Below are 23,584 nucleotides of genomic sequence, written 5' to 3'. Positions count from 1 at the left end.
GGAAGGGAAGAGAAGTCATTATTAGTGGGTGTTAATGCTTGGTTTTAAAGTTAGGTATATTGTCAAGGAAGTGGATGGGTTATTTTTTGTACTAATGAGAAGAAGCTCATAATGAGAGGGAAAATTAGTGAATAAAAATATGGAGTATAGCAGGCATAGACTCCCAATGATGTAGACAGGAGGACGTGTATGAGCTGATTGAGGAGGTGGTTCTCAGCTGAAGGTTTCTGCTTGAATTCTTGTTTGGAAGGTGACAGGTGATGGATGGCTTGTAAGTTTCAGAGTTCTAAGGAAAGGGGCACTGTGGATTAGGGAAACAAAAGTTACCGAACAGTATTACTCAGAAGCCAGGAATTTATGGCTACAATGTAAGATTTTTCGTACAATAATTTTTTTCCTCCTTTTTTGTTTTCAAAGTAGCTTTTCATATTAACATATTCTAGCTTTATCTCAGTCCCAGGATGTAAATTTTGAAATTTTGACATCTTTCCTTGGTTTGCAAAAGAGAGAATCATTTTATTTTAGACTTTTTTTTTTTTTTTTTACTTTAGACTGGTATGTAAGTGTTCTAGGTCACAGCATGTGATTAAATGAAATCACTTTATTATCAGGAACTCGGTTTTATCTTTCTGCTCTTAACTGCTTGCTTTCATGAGAAAAATGTTTGTTTTTCTGTTCTAGGAGATTTACTGAACTAAAGCACTACAGTGACGAGCTGCAGTCTGTCATTTCACATGTGCTCCGAGTCAGAGCTGTAAGTGGTGCCCAAGAGCGTTGTGACACCTCTCATGTGATCATGATATTTTTAAGTAATGGTTGGTATTTGTGATGAATACCTGGTTTTACATTCAAAATTTTAATATTCGATTATTCATACTGTATTGTTAGAGGAAGGTGATCCAGAACAGTTATAGAGGTTTGAGTGTTGGGTGACTGCAGTTCATAGTGATGTAGTTCATGCTATTTGAAGCAGAGTGGCCTGACCATAATTTACAATAATTTATATGAAGAACTGGAAAATAAGAACTTACAGGTACAAACATTAAGAAAAGGAACTAGAGGGTCCAGCATGATGGCTTAGTGGCCTTACATGCACTGGGGTTCTACGTGGGCAGGGATTTATGTTCCAGCTGCCCCACTTCCCATCCAGCTCCCTGCTTGTGGTCTGGGAAAGCAGTCGAGGACGGCCCAAAGCCTTGGGGCCCTGCCCCTGCATGGGAGACCCAGAGGAAGCTCCTGGCTCCTGGCTTCAGATGGGCTCAGCTCCAGCCATCGCAGCCTCTTGGGGAGTGAGCCAGCGGACGAAATGTTTTTCTGTCTCCCCTTCTCTCCTGTAAATCTGCCCTTCCAATAAAAATAGATAAATGTTTAAAAAAAAGAAGAAAGAAAAGGATCTGGAAATGCTAATTATTGTAATTACCTGATTAGCCATTTTATACTGTATACATATATTTAAATAGCACACTATCCATGCAAATGTACATGTATGACACCTTAGTCACATATTTCAAAGTCAAATCACCTGGTTCTTCTGCTCCTGGGGAACTTTAAAACTTGCCTGCAAACCGACTTTGAAACAAACTGTGCTGCCAGGTCTGGGGTGACTTTTAATACTGGAATCCTCCTGAAATGAAGTATATGATCTGGTATTTGCTTTAATATAAGTTTTATGATTACAAGCCAGAAATCTATGGCTATATGCTGAGGTTTTTGGTATAATAATTTTTTCCCTTTTTTGTTTTTAAACTAGTTTTTTATGATAACAAATTTTAGCTTTATCTCAGCTCCAGAACGTGAATTTTGATGTGTGATGTGTTTTCTTGGTTTTCAAAATAGCAAAAGAGAGAATTGGTCTGGCATTTTCCTTAATGAAAGAGTCAATGAGGGGTAGAGGGTGGGACGGTTTTAGGGGATACACTTCCCATGCTTGTCCCATCCCTCCCAACCCTCACTGCTTTCTCAGACCTGGTCTCTCTCTCTATTCAGATCTCAGCTCAAGCCCTTTCTTAGTGAAATCTTTCTGGAAGTGTCACATAGCAAAGACCACTTCAGCGCAGCTAAGAAGCCCTCATTCTGTATCAGTGCTTGGGGTCCGTCCTTGGCCCGGGCTGCTGAGTCACTTCCTGCCGTGGCAGGCACTGGGAGGCAGCAGTGATGGCTTAGGTGGTTAGAGCCCTCCCTTACACAGGGGAGCCCTGGGCTCAGTTCCCATTTCCCACCTTCAGTCTTACTGAATAAGTGGACGAGATCTCTCTCTTCTTGCCTCTCAAAAGAAACATTTTAGAAATGCTAATGTAATCTTCTGGCATCTTGTATTACTGTTGTCTTGGTAGCAGTACTGTCTGATGTTGTTTATGCACTCAGCCATTACTTATCTCCAATCATGGTGGTGACTTCCACAGATGTAGACACTTGATTTTCTTACTGCCAAATCCCTGGTTTCCTCCCACCCCCTCCACCTGCTTTCCCTCCGTCAGCACCTTGCCGATCAAGCAGCAACAGGGTGGAGGGGTGCGGAAGAGCGACATTACTGGTCTTCTATCTGCTATTTCACTCCCTAAATGGCCACAATGGTTGGAGCTGAACCAGTTGGGAGCCAGGAGCCTCTTCTGGGTCTCCCGTGTGGGTGCAGGGTCCCAAGGACTTGAGTCATCCTTCACTGCTTTCCCAGGCCACAAGCAGAGAACTAGATCAGACGAGGAGCAGTCAGGACAGTCAGGACATGAATCACAGCTCGTAAGAGATACTGGTGCCATAAGATGGAGGATTAGCGTGCTGTGCTACTGCACTGTCTCCTAAACTCGGTCTTTTCAAATTAGGAGAAGGCCATTTAGATAGTAACAATGAAGTGATATGAAGTATAATTGAAAGGTGAAAGTCCCCTGCTGACAGCACACAGTGGCAAAACTATACCCCAGGAAGGCCTTTCATTTCAGAATGTCACACAGTCAAGAGAAGATTGCAAGTGTTTGAGGCAAATGACATTTTGTTAACAGATCATGCGGAAACAGTCACGTGTTTATCTTTTCTGTCCAAGATAATTCCTTTGATGCTAGGAAAACAAAACAAAAAAGCCGAGAGAAAATTACAGATGAGTTAGAGTTGGGTGTGTAGTAAGTGAAGGTAACAATCAAAAGGAAAAACAGCAGTCAGAAAAGGCAGATGGCCTTAGAGGAGGAAGAGGTGAGTTTAAAACCTGTCTCTGCCACTTGTCAGGTCCTTCAAGCAGAGCTGGCGATTGTTCAGGGTGTTCTCTGATGGAAATCTGCCTGGCAGCTGGAAGTATTTTCTCACCTGATTTCCGTAGCAGCCCCTGTTTTCAGGGTAGGAAACCAGAGGCCAATGACTCATTTAATACATGGGTGTGGAGCCAGATCTTAAACATGACAAGTGATTCTGGATTCCTTTTCTTTCTTGTTTTCTTGCTTGCTTGTTTCCTCCCTCCCTTCCTTCTTTCATTTGTTTATTTAAGAGGCAGAGTTACAGTGAATCACCCTGTGGTTCACTCCCCCAAATAATAGCGACAGTTGGAGCTGGGCCCACCTGAAGCCCGAGCTTCATCCAGGTCTCACATGTGCGTGCAGGGCGCAAGCACTTGGGCCGTCTTCGGCTGCCTTTCCCAGGTGCATTAGCCTGGAGCTGGGTTAGAAATGGAGCAGCCAGGACTCAGACTGCCTGCATATGACATGCCATTGCCACAGGCGGCAGCTTTATGTGCCATGCCACAGGACCTGCCCCTGAATTCTATTTCTTAACTCTCTTAAACATGACAGGTTGACAAGGAGTGTGGATTCATATAGGGAGATGAGGAAGAGGATCTGATAGTCCCTGAGCCGCCCCCTGCTGGTGGCCAGGAACCTTGCAGGCATCCAGTCTTCACAAAGTCCTGTGAGGAAGATCATTCCCACATCTCCAAAAGAAAGATGCAATACCAAGGCTTGGGGTAGCATGGTGAATTCTCCAAAACCAAATTGTAACCTAAGAAGGAGGTGGAAATTTGAACTCATATTTGTCTGAGTTCACGTTCCTTACTTCTTGCTACCCTGTGCCGCCTCTAGAGGATACCAAGAGTGAAGGGAGGAAGCAAGTGTTTAGCCTTGCTGACATTGTAAACGTGAGCATGACTCTGAGACGATGGTTAGCCTTTTACTTGTGGTCACCTGTAAAGGATATCCAGTGTTGGGGAAATAGTGAGGTGTCCCAGCTCCCGTGTAGTCTGTGGTGGCAAATAGTACCAGGAGTCTCAAATCTTATAATCTCACTCAGAAGAATCAAGGGGAAAATGCATATCCAGATTTTTAAAATAACTTTTTAGTGGCATGTCATACAACTTTGTCCCTCTCTTCCTTGACTAGCTTGGGTTGTAGTGAGGAGAGAGTGCATTCTCAGTTCCAGAAGAAAGAGAACTGCTGTCAGATTCCCTCTGGTGTCAGGGGGTGTGTCCAGTGTCCTCCCAAAATGGTTGCCTGATGATCAGTTTTGAAATAGAAGGACCTCTCAAAAGAAATGAAATTCTATATCAGAATTCTATACAGTCACCTTTCCCTGTCACCTGGATTCTTTTTTCCTTTTTTTTTTTTTCTTTAAATCTTTCTTTATTTTAAAGTCAGAGTGACACACATACAGGTGTTTTGTGTACTCTCTTCAGTGGCTACAGCAGCCAGGTTTGGGCCTCATCTTGTTCGTGCGTTGCAGGAGTCCAGGGAATTAGGCCGTCTCCTGCTGCTTTCCCAGGAGCATTGGCAGCGAGGCAGGGAGCCGGGTCAGAAGCATAACAGCTAGAGCTTGAGCTGGCACTTGGCTGTGGGATGCCTGCTTCACCACAGTGCCAGCTCTGACACCAGGGTTCTGAATTACAAACCTTGAATCAGTCTGATTTTAGGTTTTAATCATTTGTGTTTTACCCTTCTGCCATTTGGGCCTTTCCTTTTCTCTAGAAATGAGACTTTTGCTCTGTAGTTCATAGCTTTTCTTAGCTGCATCTTCTCTCTTATCACCTGATGATATATTTAGATGCAGTCACTTCATCAGAGTAACTAAATACCCAGTGAGGAGTGTTTGTGGATTTTATAACAACCCAGTGAAATTTTATGTGACTGTTTAAAGCGGTGTTTATTAAGGATAACAGTAAACTACTGAGAAGAAATATTACTGTTCTCGGCTGTAGGAAACCTCAAAACAATAATTAAAAACTGTGTAAAAAGAAATTTGTTAGTATTTGATGTAAATATGGAAAAATGGAACTTGCTTTTTCTGTAACTTTTCTGGGGGTATTTTTTTTTTCTTTTTCGCATTCATTAAGCATGGATTTTTGTTTTTGTTTTTGTTTTGCTGATTCTAGTAACATAATTTTCTTAAAAATTTAATTGGCATATAATTTGACCTGATAGCAATTTTTATTGTTTATTTCAGAGAGTAGCAGATCGACTTTATGGTGTATATAAAGTGCATGGGAATTATGGGCGAGTTTTCAGGTAAGCACTGACCACTTCTTTTTTAAAAAAATAAAGATTTATTTATTTGAAAGGCAGGTTACAGAGACTGAAAAGACCTTCCATCTGTTGGCTCACTCCCCAAATGGCCACAAAGCCAGGAGCCAAAGACTTCATCCTGGTCCATCGGTGAGTGTGGAGCTAGATGGGCAGTAGAGCAGCCAGAACTTGAACCAGCATCATATGGGATGCCAGTGCTGCAGGTGGAGGTTTAAGCTGCTGCACCACAGTACCAGAACCCTGAACACCTTTTTTTCTTTAAGTTTATTAATTCGTATAGAAGGCAGAATTCAGAGAGATGGGAAAGAGACAGAGGTCTTACATCTTTTGGCCACAGTTCTGAGGCTGTACATAGATCCCGCCCGTGTTTGCTGCCTCACAATTAATAATTCATTTACTGACTTAGTTGACAAACTATATTTGCTAAGCATTCGTGAGTCATTAAACTATTCAGCTGGAATAAAGATGCTCAAATCCCCCTTCCTTGCACTCATTGTTAGACTTACGTAGGAATCAAGGAATTGCATCTGGTCTTGGTTAGCTTGAGATGGTAAATAATATGCTTGAACAGCAGATGATGTAGTACCTGTGGGGCCTGCACTAGACAGACACATGGCATAAGCTGGCCACTGTGCGAGTCCTTTAGGAGGACCTATGGTTATATTAACTGTGACCGTTTGAGTTCTTATCAAGAGCTCTCAATTTCATTTTTCATACAAGGAATTGGGCTTTGGATTTGTTTTATTTGAAGCATGAGAGGCACATAAAAGCAGAATCGCCTTATAGGCATAGAAATGAGGTCTTGGAGCTAGAGTCGGGAATGTTAAAAAGCCATTTTGTGAATAACAGCAACTTAACTGCTGCTCGTTGAGTAAACATTTTTGAGGAAAGGAAATTATTGGAGGGAGTCTTGCCTGTTTAAGAGTTCCATGGCTTTTTTCTTTTACAGTTTGTTGAAAATGCTTATTGAACACAGTGTAAGGCTAGAGAACGATTCTGAGTTGTCATTTGAAAAAAATGTTTACAACAGAAACTGCCCATGCCATGTGGCCTCAGTTGCATGAAAATGAGCAAGTAAAAAGACTCAAAAGAGCAAATCATGTAGAGAGAGCAAAACATATCATCTCGTGGTATTTGGGATTATAGATTTACTTCCCCAGTTTACTTTAATAAGAATGTGTAGCTTCCATAAAAAGAGTTCCTTATAAAAAACATTTCACAGAAATGACAGTGAAATGATCTGTGGTTCTGGTAGTCTTACTCAGCAGGCCGCAGCATCGCATGAAGGCTTTCTGTACAGCAAATGTTCCGAACTGTTGCCCTGTTCTGTTAGCTGTTAGCCCAGACACACATAACTAGGTGTGCTCACTGCAAACATGCATGGACATTTTAAAGTGCACAGGCCTTGGCTCTGTCTCCAGGGATCAAGAGAAGGACTGCCATTCCATATTTTTTAAAGTTCCATGATTGATTTGAGTAGACACCCTGAGAATCTTACACAAAAGCAGAGCTGTCTTCTATGAAACTTACTTGTACTTAGCAGCACATGTCGATTTGAGAAGTTTTTTTCAGTTAACATTTACTGGTTAAAGTTGGGAGTGTAGTGGGGAAAACAGTCTATTTGGACTGCAGAAGATATATCCCAATATATATATTGTCCATTATTGAACAACTGGAAAAGAATTGTGTGTGAGTCCATTTGATAATGTTCCGTATCTAATTCTTGCTGTTTTTGGTCCTAGTGAGTGGAGTGCCATAGAAAAAGAGATGGGCGACGGGCTGCAGAGTGCCGGCCATCACATGGACGTGTGAGTACCGCAAGGAGGTGGCCCACAGCCCCATGTACAGTCACATGGCTGCCTTCAGCAATCTCTCGTTCTTAGCAAGTTTATTGGCATTCACATTATGCTCTGGGTACAGATCTGACATAAATTTTATCTCAGGAATGCAAGGTTAGTTTATTGTTTAAAAATCCACCTTATTCATAAATTAACAGAATAAAGACAAAAACTTGCATGTTCATTTAAAATCGTGCAGAAAAATGTTTGTAACAAACCTCAGTACTCTTTGACAGTAGCAATCCCCATCAAACCTGGAACAAAAGGGAGTTTCCTCAGTCCAGAATTTGCAGCTCATACTGTCGTTCACGGTGAAGTTTGGGTATTTTCTCCTAAGGTCAAGAACAAAGAGAGCTCTCCTGAAGTCAGATCTGTGAGCTGAGACTTCTTTTCCTGCCACATGGATGAAATTCCTCATTCTGATAAAGTTTACTAGTACATGCAGTGTATCTTGCAGTTAAGAATTGTGTATGCATTTTTTCTTTCTAAGAGTTTTGTTTGTTTAAAAGGTAGCATGTCAGGTATAGGAGCGCTTGCATCCGCTGCTTTACTCCTCGAATGGCCACAGTGGCCAGGGTTGTGCCAAACCGCAGCCAGGAGCTTCTCCATGGGTAGCAAGGGCACAAGCACTCAGGCCATCTCCTGCTTTCCCAATGCATGAGCGGGGATCCGGGTCAGAAGCTGAGCAGCCAGAGCTCCAGCTGGCAGTATGTGATACAGGATGCTGGTGTCACAAGAAGCAGCTTAGCGCACTGTGCCACAGCACCAGCTCCATAGGTTGCTTTTCAAATGAATCTTTTTTTCTCATTTAATTTTATAATACCAGTAAACTTTGTTTCCTCTTCTAGAGGAGACATACTTGAAAACATAAAGTATGTTTTTATTTCTACACTAAGGAATCAGAATTGATTTAAGGGAGGATGCCTCTTCTGTGCAAAAGCAGTACATCACACACATCCCATGTTATGGAATTTATAATAAGTGAATCAATCCAAGCACACAAGCCATTACTCTGATGACATTTCAAGTTCTAAATTGGTGGAGTGACAGGAAGTGGCATTGTGGTGCACTCAGTTCAGCGGTTTTAGTCCCCAATTCTGCACATTTGATCCAGCTTCCTGCTTACTGTGCCTGGGGTCCAGCAAATGGTGGCTCAGGTGAGTCCCTGGCACCCACCTGGAAGACCTGAATGGAGTTTTTGTCTCTTGACTTCAGCTGGCCCAGTGAAGGGAAGATCTCTCTCCATCTTTCCTATTCTCTGTCACTGCATCTTTCAAACAAACAAGCCAGTCTTCTTATTCTTTTTGTAAGATATATTTTATTTATTTTTTCTATTGGAAAGGCAGATATACAGAGAGGAGGGGAGAGAGAGAGCGAGATCTTCTGTCTGTTGATTCACTCCCCAAGCGGCTGCAACAGCTGGAGCTCAGCTGGTCTGAAGCCAGGAGCCAGGAGCTTCTTCCGGGTCTCCCAGGCGGGTGCAGGGTCCCAAGGCTTTGGGCCGTTCTCAACTGCTTTCCCAGGCCACAAACAGGGAGTTGGTTGGGAAGTGGAGCGGCCGGAACTAGAAACAGCGCCCATATGGGATCCCGGATTGTGCAAGACTAAGACTTTAGCCACTAAGCTACTCTGCTGGGCCCACCAATCTTTTTACAAAGTGATAAAGAAGCACCCTGGAAAGCTTTACAGATTTGTGCATGTAGGAATTGGGAAAGTGCTGCGCTGTGAGCTAGCATTTCTGTCCAGACACAGGATCCAGTGCAGGAGTGGGAGTGACGTGGCTGTGAGCACAGCATCCTGACGGGATCACAAGGCTGGTGCCAGTCAGTTTCAAATAGGACTTCTAGAGGTTTCTTTAATCTTGATTGACACTACTTTTTCACCTGATGCTTTTGAGAATTAACGTAGTTGCTACCAGGGACATGTGTCTATTAATTATGCCAAGCTTTATTCTTGCTATGGCATTTTATAAGTCTTTGCATAGAAGATACTGCAGTGTCCAGTTACTTTTTTTATTTTTATTATTATTATTTTTTAATTTATTACATTGCATTATGTGACACTGTTTTTTAGGCACTGGATTCCCCCTACCCAATTACTTCTTAAACTGCTTCCAGTAAAGGTCATTTCTTCCTTTGTTATTTCTTTTTTTTATTTTTTTAAGATTTATTTTTATCAGAAAGAGGAGATACAGAGAGAAAGATCTTCCATCCTCTGGTTCACTCCCCAAGTGGCTGAAATGGCCACAGCTGAGCAAATCCGAAGCCAGGAGCTTCTTCCGGGTCTCCCACACGGGTGCAGGATCCCAAGGCTTTGGGCCGTCCTTGACTGCCTTCCCAGGCCACAAGCAGGGAGTTGGAAAGGTAGTAGAGCAGCCAGGACACAAACTGGCATCCATATAGGATCTCAGCGTTTGTAAGGTTAGGACTGCAGCTGCTAGGCTACCAAGTGGGTATTATTTTTTATTTCTAAGTCATCGATGACTGAAGTATTTTGTTATAGTTTAGTAAAACATCATGTTAAACGCAAATTACTATGTCCCTAAAGGCTAATTCTCACTTTCTATACGTTGTCACCTAGATGTAACGAAAGCACTTGTTTACCGTGTTGATCTAAGCAGCGTTCTTTTGAAACAGATATGCCTCCTCTATCGATGACATTTTGGAAGATGAGGAACATTATGCGGATCAGCTGAAAGAATATCTTTTTTATGCAGAAGCTCTGCGGTAAGTGTGATGAGACTGTCAGCGCTAGTTGTGTGGCTCCCACCACACTCTTCCTCTGTCCCATGCAGTACAGGCTGGAGGCTGCCGCCTTCTGTGTTGCAGAGGGAGAGGTGTAAAACTGGAGAGCACAACCTGCCTTTAAAACATGTGTGTTGGTCTCACTCATCAGCTCTGTCTGTATGTTGGTTTTTCCATTTTTACTGGTGTAAAAATTAGAAGCAAAATACATGTTGAGCACTGTCACTAGGCCTTGTGGTGCCATTAACGATCGCTCCTGCAGGGACAAGCAGAAATCTCTGAAAGACAGTCTTCCTGATGAAGAAAAAATCTCTGCATTTTTTTTCTGGCTAAATTTTTAAAAGAATCATTTTCCTGGGATAAGTGGCTTTGGGTCTGTCTTCCTGTCGGTTTTAAAAGCGCTGTGGCAACTCAGGAAGGAAAATGGAAGTGCAGTTTTCCTTAGACTGTTCAGGAACTGGAGCGGAAATGTCTGCTTGTAGCGCTTGGAGAGCTCTGAGTGGGAAGGTGCTCCACCGAGGTCATCTTACTCCACCAGGCAGAAGGCAGGGGCTGCTGGCGCTGGAATCACGGGCCACTCCGCGACTTTCACCAAGACTAATGTTTATGTTGCTAAGTGAGGGAAGGTAGAAAACATTTGAGGTGTGTTTTTGGAATGGCCAGCTCAATGCTGGAAAACCATGCACTGGCCAGCTGTGTGGATGATGAGTGGATATGGAGTCTGGGGAGAGGGTCCTTCAAGGCCTTTCTTTTGTGCATTTTTAATTAGAATGTTATTCTTTTTAACAGTAAGCATGGATTATCTAAAAAAATTGGAGGCCAGTGCTGTGACTAGTGGGTAACGCTGCCGCCTGCATTTGACATCTTATATTGGCACCAGTTCAGATCCTAACTGTTCCATTTTTAATACAGCTCCCTTGGAAAGCAACAGAAGATGGCCCATGTGCTTGGGCCACTTCATCCTGTGGAACCTGGAAGAAACTTCTGGCTCCTGGCTTTAGTCCAGCCCAGTTCTGGCTTGGTGGCTATAAGGGAATGCACCAACAGAGGAAAAGATCTCTCTGTCTCTCCCTCTCACTGTGTAACTCTGCCTTTCAAATTAAATAAAATAAATCTTAAATATATTTTAATTTGAAAGGTAGAATTAACACACACACACACACACAGAAAAGTCTTCGATTTGCTTCAATGGCCACAATGGCCAGAGCTGGGCTGAACTAAAGCCAGGATCCCTGGAACTTTGTCTAGGTCTGTCATGAGGATGGCAGGGTTCCAAGCACTTGGGCCCTCTGCCTGCCTTCTCAGGCACTTCAGCAGGAGCTGGATCGAAGTAGAGCAACCGGGACTCGAACCATCGCTCATATGGGAAGCATCACAGGTGGCTAGCTAACCCACTGTGCTGCATGCTGGTCCCTGGATGATGTTTTTTATCATAAAAACTAATGAATATTTCTAAATTTAAAACAAACTTTGCAGCATTATTCCTTTACAGAATGCTTGGTTGCTATTTGAGCTTGCAGCATTTTGTATTAAAATTATGTTTATTATATAATGCTGTTTATTGATAAATTATGTTGCAAGTATCTAGAAACAAATGTCTCTGTTTTAAATCTATGTAAGGTGTTTTTCAGCTTATATTGTAAATTTCTTTAGTGTTTGAAAGGTCCTAACATGTTCAAACCTGGGCACAAGGAAGAGACATTAAACCGTGGCACTGTTTGTGTCCCTAGGGCCGTGTGCAGGAAGCACGAGCTCATGCAGTACGACTTGGAGATGGCTGCTCAGGATCTAGCGTCCAAGAAGCAGCAGTGTGAGGAACTGGCAACAGGGGTGAGTATTTCTCTTCCCATCTCTAGCACGAGCTCGGAGCAAGCCGTGTGTAGGATCAGCTCCAAGACCAGGAGCTTTTCCAGGTCTCCAGCATGGGTGCAGGCAGCCCAAGGGCTACAGCCATCTTTCACTGCCTTCCCAGGCCACAAGCAGGGAGTCGGATGGGGAATGGAGCATCCGGGACATGAATCGGCGCCCACGTGGGATGCTGGTGTTTAGCCCGAAGAGGTTCTATCAGAATTGTTCTGTATGATAACTGTGGCCCAGTTTTTTTATTTTGTTTTTTTTTTTTTAATTTGTTAATGGATGAATTTATTTTTATTGGAAAGTCTTACGGAGAGAAGGAGAGACAAAGATCTTCCATACTCTTTTATTCCCAAGTGACCATAAATGCTGGAGCTGAACCAGTCTGAAGCCAGGAGCCAGGAGCTTCTTATGGGTCTCCCACATGGGTGAAGAGTCCCAAGGCTTTGGGTCATCCTTTGGTACTTTCCCAGGCTACAAGCAGGGTACTGAAAGGGAAGTGAAACAACTGGGGTATGTACCAGTGCCCACATGGTGTCCTGGCACATGAGGCACAAGATGAGGACTTCAGCCAGTAGGTTGCCACGCCAGACCCATATGGCCCAGTTTCAGAAATTCTATTTTTTTTTTAATTTATTACATAGCATTATGTGATACAGCTTTTTAGGTACTGGAATTTCCCCCCTCTCCTCCCCCACTCTTCCCCCCATGGTGGATTCCTCCACCTTATTGTGTATCCACAGTTCAAGTTCAGTTGAGATTCCTTTCCTGCGAGCATATATCTAGCATAGAGTCCAGCATCTTATCTTCTAGATAAGTTCAACAGCTTCTTGGGGAGACCCTCTCTGATCCAATGTTAGAGCCAACAAAGTAAAATCCCAGTGAGTTACAAGCCCCAACATAACATCAGCAACAATATACAATTTTGTGGAACTAATTGATGTAGTATTGAGTAAGCAATATATTAAGATTAAATGCAAGTTCTTAACCACATTCTATGACTATTTCAATGACATTTCAACAATTGAGGTGCGAGACAGTTTAGGAGGGGTATGCAGAGAAATTCTCAATGCCTTGCTGAGGAGTACTTCATCTTCGTGTCCTCCCTAGTGAAGTGTGCATGAGTTTATGCTGATCAGGCTTTCCTTTTTGTTCTCTGCCTCGCTATTCTAACTTGTGTGTGTGTTTGGAGGGGAGGCTCTGGAGCAACCCCAATGGTCATTGCAGAGAGGGTGAGGACTCAAAGTTGGAACCAAGCAAGGACTAGAGAAAGCTCCTCTCCCCAATTCTGAAGCAGGTTTACTGTTCTTCTGGTTCTGAGGACCATTCAGGGTTCCTGTCTGTTGTTTCGATGACCCTGGGTCCCACGATGAAGGGCTCGGGCTTCTTCCATCCCGTGTGGTAGGTCCAGAGAAAAGGTGAGGGGTGGGATGTCCTTTGAGTTCTCGGCCTCCGAAGGCATTCCAGTTCCCCGTGATCTCTTTGGCAGTTGGGCTGCAGTCCTTGGTGCCCGTACTGACAGTCTTTGGTGGGGATCTGGGAGTCTCCCGGTTTGGAACACGAGCCTCCTCCTGTTCACTTGCTCCATTCTGGGTGCCTCCCCTGCTCTGTGCATGTGACCACCTGTTAATAGGTTGCTAGGATCTCTTTTGATTCCCCCTGTATGTCTTTGTGTTTTTACCATTGTCTAATTCTGTTTTGAGTCTGTTGTCAATAGGTTACCTGCTATGCTCCTGATAGTTACACTACAAGTCTTCCTCACATCTTCAAAGGAAATGGAAGACTTCCCTGCTCTCCCGCTCCATTTCTGAGTAGCACAAGGTTTTGACAGTATATTAGGTATTGCAATTTTGCACAACACATGGTTTGAGACAGTATTAATTACAGGTTCGTCTGAGGAAGATTAACTGTCATTGGGGATCGTTAGGATTGATTCACGTTCACAAAGCACTGAGGGTTCAAAATGGAGCTATCTAAGCAGCAAACAAAGTTCAGAATTCCCAGAGTTCCCTGGCCAGGCGGCCAGCAGGCGAAGCCTAGTGCCAAATGACGTCCTGGCCGCCTGGGTGGCAGCTCACCCACGCGCGCCATCTGCCGTGTGCGATCCAGGCGTGAGGCTTTGCTGAAAGCCCAGGGAGCTCACGGCCGCCATGTGGCAGCCATCAATTCTATTTTTTTTTTTTAAGGAATTATTTTTTTAGTTTTTATTGCAAAGTCAGATATACAGAGAGGAGGAGAGAATATGAGCACCAGTTTAAGTCTGTCCTGGCTGCTCCACTTCCCTGCCAGCTCCCTGCTAATGGCCTGAGAAAGCAGGAGCAGCAGATGGCCAAGTCCTTGGGTTCCTGCCTCCATGTGAGGATCCCAGAAGCTCCTGGATCCTGGCTTTAAATCAGTCTAGCACCAGCTACTGTGACGATTCAGGGAGTGAACCAGTGGTCTATCTTTCCATATTTCTGAATCTTTCAAATAAAAAAAAAATCTTAATTTTTTGCATCAAAATTTATCTTTACCATTTTGCACAAACTTTTTAAAGCAGCAGTTGTAGCACATTCGCACAGCCAGTCCCTAGTAGTCTCTTCACCTTACAAAGCAGGCTGTGTGTCTGCCCCGCAAGCCCTATCCACCCGTCTGCTGCCCCGCAAGTCCTATCCACCCGTCTGCTGCCCCGCAAGCCCTAGCCGCCCGTCTGCTGCCCCACAAGCCCTAGCCGCCCGTCTGCTGCCCCACAAGCCCTTGCCGCTGTCACCAACGGCCACCGTGCTTTGCATCTCATTTGACCACACGCAGTGCCTGATGTGAGTGGAGTCACACAAGGGCAGTGTTTGCTTTTGTGATAACATGTCACTTGGTAAGAGTTCCGCAGGCTGTTAGAGGTGAAGGGTGTATCACGATTTCCTCCGTTTTGAGGCTGCGTGCTGCTCTGTTGTGACACACGCAGTCACACACCGTTTATCCATTCATGTTTCCTTTTAGACTGTGAGAACATTCTCTTTGAAGGGAATGACTACCAAGCTGTTTGGACAAGAAACTCCGGAGCAGAGAGAAGCCAGAATAAAGGTGCTAGAAGAACAAATACAGGAAGGAGAACAGCAGCTGAAATCCAAAAATCTGGAAGGCAGGTAAAGATGCTGACATGTTGAACAAAGTTAGACTGTAGACTGTGTGGCAAGTTATTATTATTCTATTTTTAATAACAATGGTCAGTTTCCTTAGTGTCCCTGGATACAGCCTGTTTGTCTACAGTGCAGTGATTGCCCATCTAAGAAACGTGAGTTAGCAAAACTCATGTTATAGAAGCAGTTGTCGTGGAGAGAGGCAGCAGTCGGCTGCATGGTGCTATTTCCCTGCTCTGTTTGTGATGTCTCTTCCCCATGCACATCCCCTCCGTCCCTTCTTCTCTGCTGAGCAAAGCCTGAGCACCCTCTACCCAGATCCCACACTACCACAGGGTGATGCCTTCTTGGATTCCCTCCAGCCAATGTGGCACTTGGCTCACGCTCCTCGAGTGTGGCAGGCCTGTACTGGGGCTGCGGCCCTGGCTGCATGAGAAGTCTTTCACATTCAGTGACTTTATCTTTTTTGTCTTTGTGCCCGTACCTACCTCGCATAGGGTTAGGCATGTTTTCCAGAATCATTTCTAAAATTGCTGTCCTCAGAAATCTGCTATCACTGATTTTTACAATTCTTTTCCTCTGAAACAAAGTAGACTAAGGCTGACCATGAGTCTGTCACTGGTTTTGAGGTGGTTTTTATTCATTTTAAAACTGCTGCCACCAAACACATTGAAGTAAATTTTCCCTAGTAGATAAAAAAGACAAATTCCTAACAGGATCCTAAAACTCTAGTTGTCATGTAAAGCAGCTGTGTGCAGAGTGTGAGCCATCACCAGCTGGCCAGCGCTGGCCAGACACTCAGGGGCCACATCTGCTCAGTTGGTGAAATGGTTTGCAGTCATCTCTACCCATTGGATGGAGGGAACTCAAAGGTGGTATTCTCATGCCAAACTGGAAATTGCTAAAATGCAGACAACTACGTGCCTAGTGCCTAGTCCCTACTTTTTCCCTCATTAAAATTTTTAGGAAAATAAAAAATTATAACTCATGCAAGCAATAGCTGTTTCCTCTGTAAGACAGTTAACCAGTTCACATGCTGGCACAAAGACTAATCTGCCACCTGCAGCGCCACCATCCTCTGTGGGTGTCAGTTTGATTCCAGGCTCCCTGCTCATGACCTAAGAAAGCAGCAGAGGATGGTTCAAGTCCTTGGGCCCTTGTATCTTCGTGGGAGACCTGGAAAGAAGCTCCTCATTCCCGTCTTCTACACCCAGATCTGTAGACCAGCCCCGCTCTGGCCATTGCTGCCGTTTGAGGAATGGGCCAGGGGATGGGAAGACCTCTCTCTGTCTCTCCTCTCTCTCTCTCTGTCAAGTCTGCTTCTCAAATAAAAAAGAAATCTTAAAAAAAAATCAGAACTAGTTAGCTCTATGTGTAATATATTGTTTATTTAATTTACACAACAGTAATGATAATACCTTTTATTGCAGAGAATTTGTAAAAAATGCCTGGGCTGATATTGAACGCTTCAAGGAGCAGAAGAACCGTGACTTGAAGGAAGCCCTCATAAGCTATGCAGTCATGCAGATCAGTATGTGCAAAAAGGTGGGTCTGGGAGCCTTCAGGAGGCCTGTAGATGCCTCCACATTCCCTTTTTGGGCTACAATCTTCGTTTTTCATTCTTGTCTTCTGAAATATTTCTCAGGTGCCCTTCTTAATTTCAAAAGAAATGTGGGCAAAGGTGTCAGTTATTGAGTGTTGCTCATGTAAAGTTCCAAATGTGTATTCCCCATTCTTAGAACGGGAAAGTACTCTTCCTAATGGTGACCTCTAAGTCTTGATGGCAAATGCTTTAAACATTACTTTGGGAAAATCTGGTTATGGATATGGTTTGTTAATAAAGTGATCTTTCCTATAACCAATATCCATAGTGAAAGGTGTGAACATGAAAGTTTATCCTGGTTAAAGTAAGTTTTGGCTGTCAGGAGATCTTTCTAAAATGCTGTTTAAGAAGAAAGTAGAGGATGTTTCTTATGGCAGCTGCTTCATAACCTGACGTCTGCCAACATGCTCACCAGTGCTTTATGTCTGCCAAGCATGTCATGTGCCAGGCAGTTGGACATGCATTACATCAGGCCTAGGGTACAGTGAATTCTCATATTATGGAGATCTTAGCAACACTGTATTCATCAGCAACTCTAGCACTGTAATTTATCCAAAAGTCGTAACGTTTTGGACAAGAGCCATCCCTTCCTCCATTATTTCACTTGCATCACCAGCATGAGCACTACAGCACAAAGATGTTTTTATAACACTGGATCTACTTGCTCTTAAGAAGGCTTTTCTTAGCTTAGTCAAATTCATAGTTAGGCCTGAGTCAACTGGAAATTGATTCAGACTGTGAATCTTTAAGGTCATAAAGGAACGACAAACTCTGACAGGTACATCTGCCCGTGCCAGTGGTTGTACGTGTTGCAGCTGGGTGGTCTTTCTGGCCATCATCTTTTTACTCCTGCTTACTGCAGCTGCCGGGTGCTTGGCATTTGCAGTCCTTTCTAATTTGCCTCTTTTAACCTCGGGAACCCTGAAAGATCAGCTCTCAGAGATTTTTGGAACTGTTTTTGTTTGGTTTGGTTTTATGAAAATTTGATTATTAAGCTCCTTGTGATATCCTATTGCACTTTTCTCCTTTTCCATTAGTAAAATGCAATACCTTTAATATAATGGTTTAAAGGACTTTTCCCCCAGCATTTTTATGGTGGGCTGATTAATGGTGCTACAAATGTAATCTCTAGTTTTGAAAAAAATTACCCTAGTTTATTGGACATTCTGTGGAATACTTAGGGATTTACTCACATGTGTGATGCTAACAACCATAATAAACAAGGATTTCCCCAGGGTTTATGTTCACTTTATTTGCTAAGAATAGTGCTATAACATTTCATTATGTTTTATTTTCTTGCCTTAGTGAAATAAATTTTTTTATTTGTAAATCTGCAGTGTGTTTTTAGGAACTTAAAAAGTCAAGTTCTAGAAGGCAAGATTAGCGTCAGTTTTTACACAAATAGAAGGTGAATCTTACTTGTGTGTTAACTTTTAACATTTACTATGCTTTCTTTGGTTAGCCAGTTACAGTGTTAACTGAATGTAACCAAAGCTTTGATTGAATATAATCACATTCTAGTACTAACAAGTCAACATGTCTGTTTTTCACAGAAAAAAATTGTTTTTAAAGGTATATTTTGCTTACTTGAAAGGTGGAGTGACAGAAAGAGTGGGAAAGACAGAAAGATCCTCCATCCACTGGTTTACTCCCCAGATGGCCACAACAGCCAGGGTTGCACCAGACTCAAACCAGAAGCCAGTAATTCTGTCCAAGTCTCCCGTGAGTGTGCTAGGGGTGTTTGGGACATCTTGTTCTGCCTTCCTGGCACATTAGCAGAGAGCTGGTTGGGAGCAGAGCAGCCAGGACTCACATCAGCTCTCTGATATGGAATCAGGCATTGCAGTTGGTGGCTTAACCTTCTCTGCCACAGTACTGGTACATTCTGCTTTAGCATCAGCCATTTTGGAAGCAATTGTCTATTTCATTGAGCCAAATAGGCCAAAACTTTAAAAAAAAAAAAAAACCTCAGTGATTCTAAGCAACTTTATTTTTGTATAATTAGTTATAAAAGGAGTGAGATCTTCCATCTATTGATTCACACCTCAGATATCCCCAGCAGCCAGGCTAGGCCGGGCTGGGTCAGCAGCTGGACACTCAGTCCGGCCTCTCTCTTGAATGGGAGGGGTCCACACACTTGAAGCCATCACCTCTTGCCGCATAGTGTGTACATTATCAGGAAGCTGGATTGGAAGGGGAGAAGGCAGGACTCCCACCAGGACTCAGTCATGGATGTTGGGGTCCTAAGCAGCTGCTTAAACTGCCAAATGCCCACCCCAAGGTTAGATGTATGTGTGTATACATAATCATTTACAGGCTATGAGGGGACTTCCAAAAGTCTGTGGAAAATGGAATTAAAAGATCAGGTTATTTTGTTGCAAAAAGAATTTTGAAATCCAGGCGTACATAGTTTTCCTGTGATACACATTTTCCTTTAACTCTTTGCAAACCTCTCCTGTGCATGAGTTGAACCAACATTTGCACTACAGTAGTTTGCCTTTTGATTTCATTTTTCTACAAAGTAAAGTAGTCTTGCACATATTTTCCCTGAGCAAAAGCAGGAGCACAGTGACTGCCAGGGTGCTGTTTGGGCTTCTCTGGTCTCTCGCGGACACGATACTGCAGCAGCGTGTGCCGTCGCACTCTGTGATAGGGAGCATTCCATTAGATACGACTTGATCCAGCCCATCTAAGGCATTTTGAAGAGTTTTGCTTTTCATTAATCTATTTGCTTTTTGTATCCCATCAGGGAGAAAGAAAACTCAAAAAGATTTCTTGGTTATTGTTTTTTGTTTTTGTTTTCTGTTTGATGCCTTGATAAATACTGATACACTTTAATACCACATATTTTTTTTAAAAAGTTCCCTTCTTTGAAATGGGCAGTTATTGGAGAATCCGTACCCGCTTATTAAACACCTTTGTTTCTGCCACCTGCTCAAGGGTTGCTGTGACACCACCTTCTTTGAGGCTTACCAGGCCTACCTCCAGGTGGCGCTCGGTGGACTGCTGCACAGCTGAGAGGAACTCAAGGTTTTGGTACAGGATGAGTTTTCATCTCTATTGGAGCAGCAGCAGTTTAGTAACTCTGTTTGTGTTTGTTGTACTAACAACTTCTGTTTCAAATTCTGTACCGAAAAGACCGTCTGAAAACATGACTTGCTCGCACAGAGGTGATAACGAGTATGTGACATGAGTAAGTGCATTTATGATTCAAACCTTGGAAACTCAGTTTTCTGATATTTGTAGAAGTTCTTCCTCTGTCTTGAGGATAAATGCAGAATTAAACATTCACTTCCTGTCAGCAGTTTCCTCAAATGGTGTCGTATTTACTGGACTTGTTAATTGTTACCAAAAGCAAAACTTAGCATGCTGCTGAGCCAAATATGGTTTTGAAAAATGCTTCCAGAATCATATTTTAAAGTTATTTTTATTTTTAGGGAATTCAAGTTTGGACCAATGCTAAGGAATGCTTTAGCAAGATGTAATCCTGTGAAATGAATTCCTCTTCAATCAAAGTGCCCCAAAACAGAAGCACAAGTAAATAACAGAAATTTAAGTTACTACCCAGTCTACAAAAAATACACATTAAGTTGGATAAGTTCAGCTTTCTTTAACCTGATTGCACTTGTGTTCATATAGCACAAAAAGGGTGTATTTTAATGAAGATTAAATATTATTAATTTGAGTTTTGGGGACTGGTGCTGATTCCAAAAAGTAAATTTAATAATATATACCAATAGATTTTTTTTGTTTGGTTGGGCTTCTGAAGCAATGACTGAATGTCAACATGTTGATTAATTTCCACATGCCGGTTTTAATACCAACTGTTTTAGATTTGTTCATGTAAGATGTTTTTTCCCTGAGGTTGAATTCCTGTATTTACCCAGTAAGACATACTTGTCTGTTGTAGGGGGTTATTTTCTCTTGCCTTACAGTTGAGCTGTTTGATTTGACAAGCTCAGCAGTAGAAACTTAGTATGGATTCTAAGGTTTTCGCCCACGTTCATTGAAGCCCCCTGTAACACCTGCCTTCAGTTTATGTTTATCAGAATTTTGATACTGGCCAGAGATCTGATGCTGCCAACCGAGAACGGCTCAGCTGCACAGTGGAGTATGTCGCTAGGACTGAGGCTGCCATGCAGGGCGCTGTGGCTGAGTGTTGGACGGAAGGATCCCGCTCCCCTGGCGTTCTTCCCCCCGGCGAGGAGCCTCCCCTTGCTCTGCTGGGCTCTGCACATGGCATTTCAGGGTACGAGATGTAGCATTTCTCATACGAGTAGACGCACGTGCCGGTGTTTGTCTGTTATCAACATCCTTCTTTTCGATTGCTTGGCTGTAATTTTTTGAAAAAGATAAATTATATTGTTCTTTTTTTATGTATGTTCTCGTGGTATGTGTTCAGAAGCCAAGCACCTTCATTTTCCCAGCTTTGCAGAATCCTAACTGTACTCATTATTTCTAACGATAAAATGAAAATTCCCAGTATTGTTCAGCATTTGACTTTTTTACATGTTTAAACTGTTGCTGGATTTTTGTGCTGTTTGCCAAACTTACACAATCAATAAATGAGGTATCATGCTGATTTTCAGAAGATTTTTATTATTGTAACAGGACGATCCACATATATTAATATCTGATGATCCATGAAGAAAAAAACACATGTCATAGTATGTCTGAAGTGTTTAGTTGTATAAATTGGTCTACTATATTGAAGTGTTTTTTTTTTTTAAATAAGGTGTTGAAGTAACATGATATTGAAATTTCTATTGGAGTTTTTTTTTTTTTTTTTTTACCAAGAAGCAACAAAATCATCTGTACAGGTACATATTTCATTCCACTGACTAGTATCACCTTTTGACTAATGAAATGAAGACCTTTCTGCTTGGCTTTTAAAAAACAGAAGCCACCTCCTCCCGGGCTCATTTTACTCTGTATGAAATGTATCAGGGTATTTTTTGTGTGCTTTGTTTTATAGCTATCAGCTTCCTATGGTGGTGGTGATGGTTGTTGTTGTTTAATTTGTTTTTATTTTTCTGATAGGAAGAATTATAGGGAGAAGGAAAGAATGAGAGAAATCATCCATCTGCCTGTTCGCTCCCCGCATGGCCACAATGGCCGGGACTGGGCCAGGCTAAAGGCAGGAGCCAGGAGCTTCTTCCAGGTCTCCCACGAGGGTCTGGGGCCAAAGACTTTGGCCATCTTCTGCTGCATTCCGGGCCATTAGCAAGGAGCTGGATGGGAAGTGCAACAGCCAGGACATGAATTGGCCCCCATATGGGATGCTGACATCACAGGAGGCAGCTTAACTTACTACACCCCAACACTAGCCTCACCTCCCTATGTTTTTGAAAAGATAAATCTGGGGGAAAAATTCTGTTCTGTGAAATATATAAGCATAAACTTAGTTATTAGTATATTCAACTCAAAATCCCTTGGTGAATTGGCTTGTCTAATTTTATAGCAGAATCATTCCTCTAAAGAAAACTCTTAAGGAATTTTATAATGGAAATATTTGTACTAATCAGAATAATTATAAAGAAAATAAGTAGTATTCAATAATTTTTTTGATATTTTAAGAAAATCATTAACCAGTGAATGTGGGAATTCCAAAGTTGCAAAAGATACTTAGAAAAATTTGTGAAAAAAATGAATTAAAAGGTAGGTTTATCTCATTGCGCATAAACTTTCAAAACAATGCATTTGAAGGATATTTTAAAAGATCATGGGGAGCCTGGCGCGGTGGCTAAGGTCCTCGCCTTGGACGCACCAGGATCCCATATCAGGATACCGGTTCTAATCCTGGCAGCCCTGCTTCCCATCCAGCTTCCTGCTTGTGGCCTGGAAAAACAGTTGAGTACAGACCCAGGGTCTTGGGACCCTGCATCCGCTTGGGAGACCTGGAGGAGGCTCCTGATTCCAGATGGGTGCAGCTCCAGTCATTGTGGCTGCTTGGGGAGTGACTCAATGGATGGAAGATCTTCTTCTCTGTCTCTCCTCCTCTCTGTGTATCTGGCTTTGCAATAAAAAATAACTCTTAAAAAAAGTGCATGGGGTGAAGATATTTGGGCTAGAGTCTCAGACCTCCATGTTTCATATAGGAGTGCCTGGATCCAGTGCCCATCTCTGGCAGCTGTCTCCTGCTTCCTGTTCATGCCCACTCTGGGAGGCCACACTGAGGATCAGGTCATTGGGTTGAGTCACCCATGAGCGAGATCCACATTAAGTTCTGGGCTCCCAGCTTTAGGCCTAGCCCAACCCCAGTTGTGGGCATTTAAGAAGTGAACCATTAAATGGGATTCTCTCTCTCTCAAATAATTTATTATTTTTTAAGTCTGTGAAAAGCATGTATTATGAAAAACTGCATGGGTTTCAATTTTTTTTTTTTTAATTTCACCAAAATAAACTCACCCTGGCTGGTGTTGTGGTACAAGCCACAACATCCTGGTTGGGATGCCTGCACTCCACTGTCAACACTGACTCAAGTCCCAACTCCTGGGCATCCTCTCATCACTACCAATGCGCCAGGGAGGCATTGCTCACTCCAGTGCTCAGCCCTGCCACACACATGAGAGGTTCCAGGCTTGCAACTGGCTCAGCCCCAGCTATTGTGGGCATTTAGGAGTGAACTGGTGGATTGCTTCTTAATTATGTATTCCACAAGCTTTTTAAAGTACGTGACCACAAGAGAGTAACAGAAGCAGTAACTTCTGAGCAAGGATTCATTAAATTAACATAAATACTTAGTCTCAAAGGGTGATTCGATCCAGGCAGTGTACCAGTGATCCAGTGGATTTAGTGTGGTCAGAGCTGAAGTCCTGTTTAACCTGCCTTCACATCCCCAGGTCTGAGTGTATACGAGTGAGTCACTGGTGATTCCACACGGCATTCACAGTGCAAACGGAGGATCCTTAACATTCCCACACCTGGCGGATAAGCA

General features: G+C 42.9%; 1 protein-coding gene across 2 annotated transcripts in view; it reads left to right on the top strand.

Moving 5' to 3' along the window:
- Nucleotides 1-21,229, top strand: part of LOC121171185 (sorting nexin-4) — a 57,325-nt gene extending 36,096 nt beyond the window's left edge. For both annotated transcript variants that reach the window (XM_041002759.1, XM_041002761.1), the window contains 8 exons: nt 682-754; nt 5,413-5,474; nt 7,235-7,300; nt 9,967-10,056; nt 11,805-11,904; nt 14,905-15,050; nt 16,475-16,589; nt 20,085-21,229. In XM_041002759.1, coding sequence (XP_040858693.1) covers nt 682-754; nt 5,413-5,474; nt 7,235-7,300; nt 9,967-10,056; nt 11,805-11,904; nt 14,905-15,050; nt 16,475-16,589; nt 20,085-20,132 — 700 coding nt within the window. In that variant the 3' untranslated portion in view covers nt 20,133-21,229. The remainder of the gene's footprint in view (nt 1-681; nt 755-5,412; nt 5,475-7,234; nt 7,301-9,966; nt 10,057-11,804; nt 11,905-14,904; nt 15,051-16,474; nt 16,590-20,084) is intronic.
- Nucleotides 21,230-23,584: the final 2,355 nt, after the last annotated feature.

This window comes from Ochotona curzoniae, unplaced genomic scaffold (assembly GCF_017591425.1).
Source record: "Ochotona curzoniae isolate NIBS_2020 unplaced genomic scaffold, NIBS_Ocur_1.0 scaffold_2587, whole genome shotgun sequence".
Lineage (NCBI taxonomy): Eukaryota > Metazoa > Chordata > Mammalia > Lagomorpha > Ochotonidae > Ochotona > Ochotona curzoniae.
Note: the sequence above shows the minus strand (reverse complement) of the source record. Positions and strands in the feature narration are given on the sequence as shown.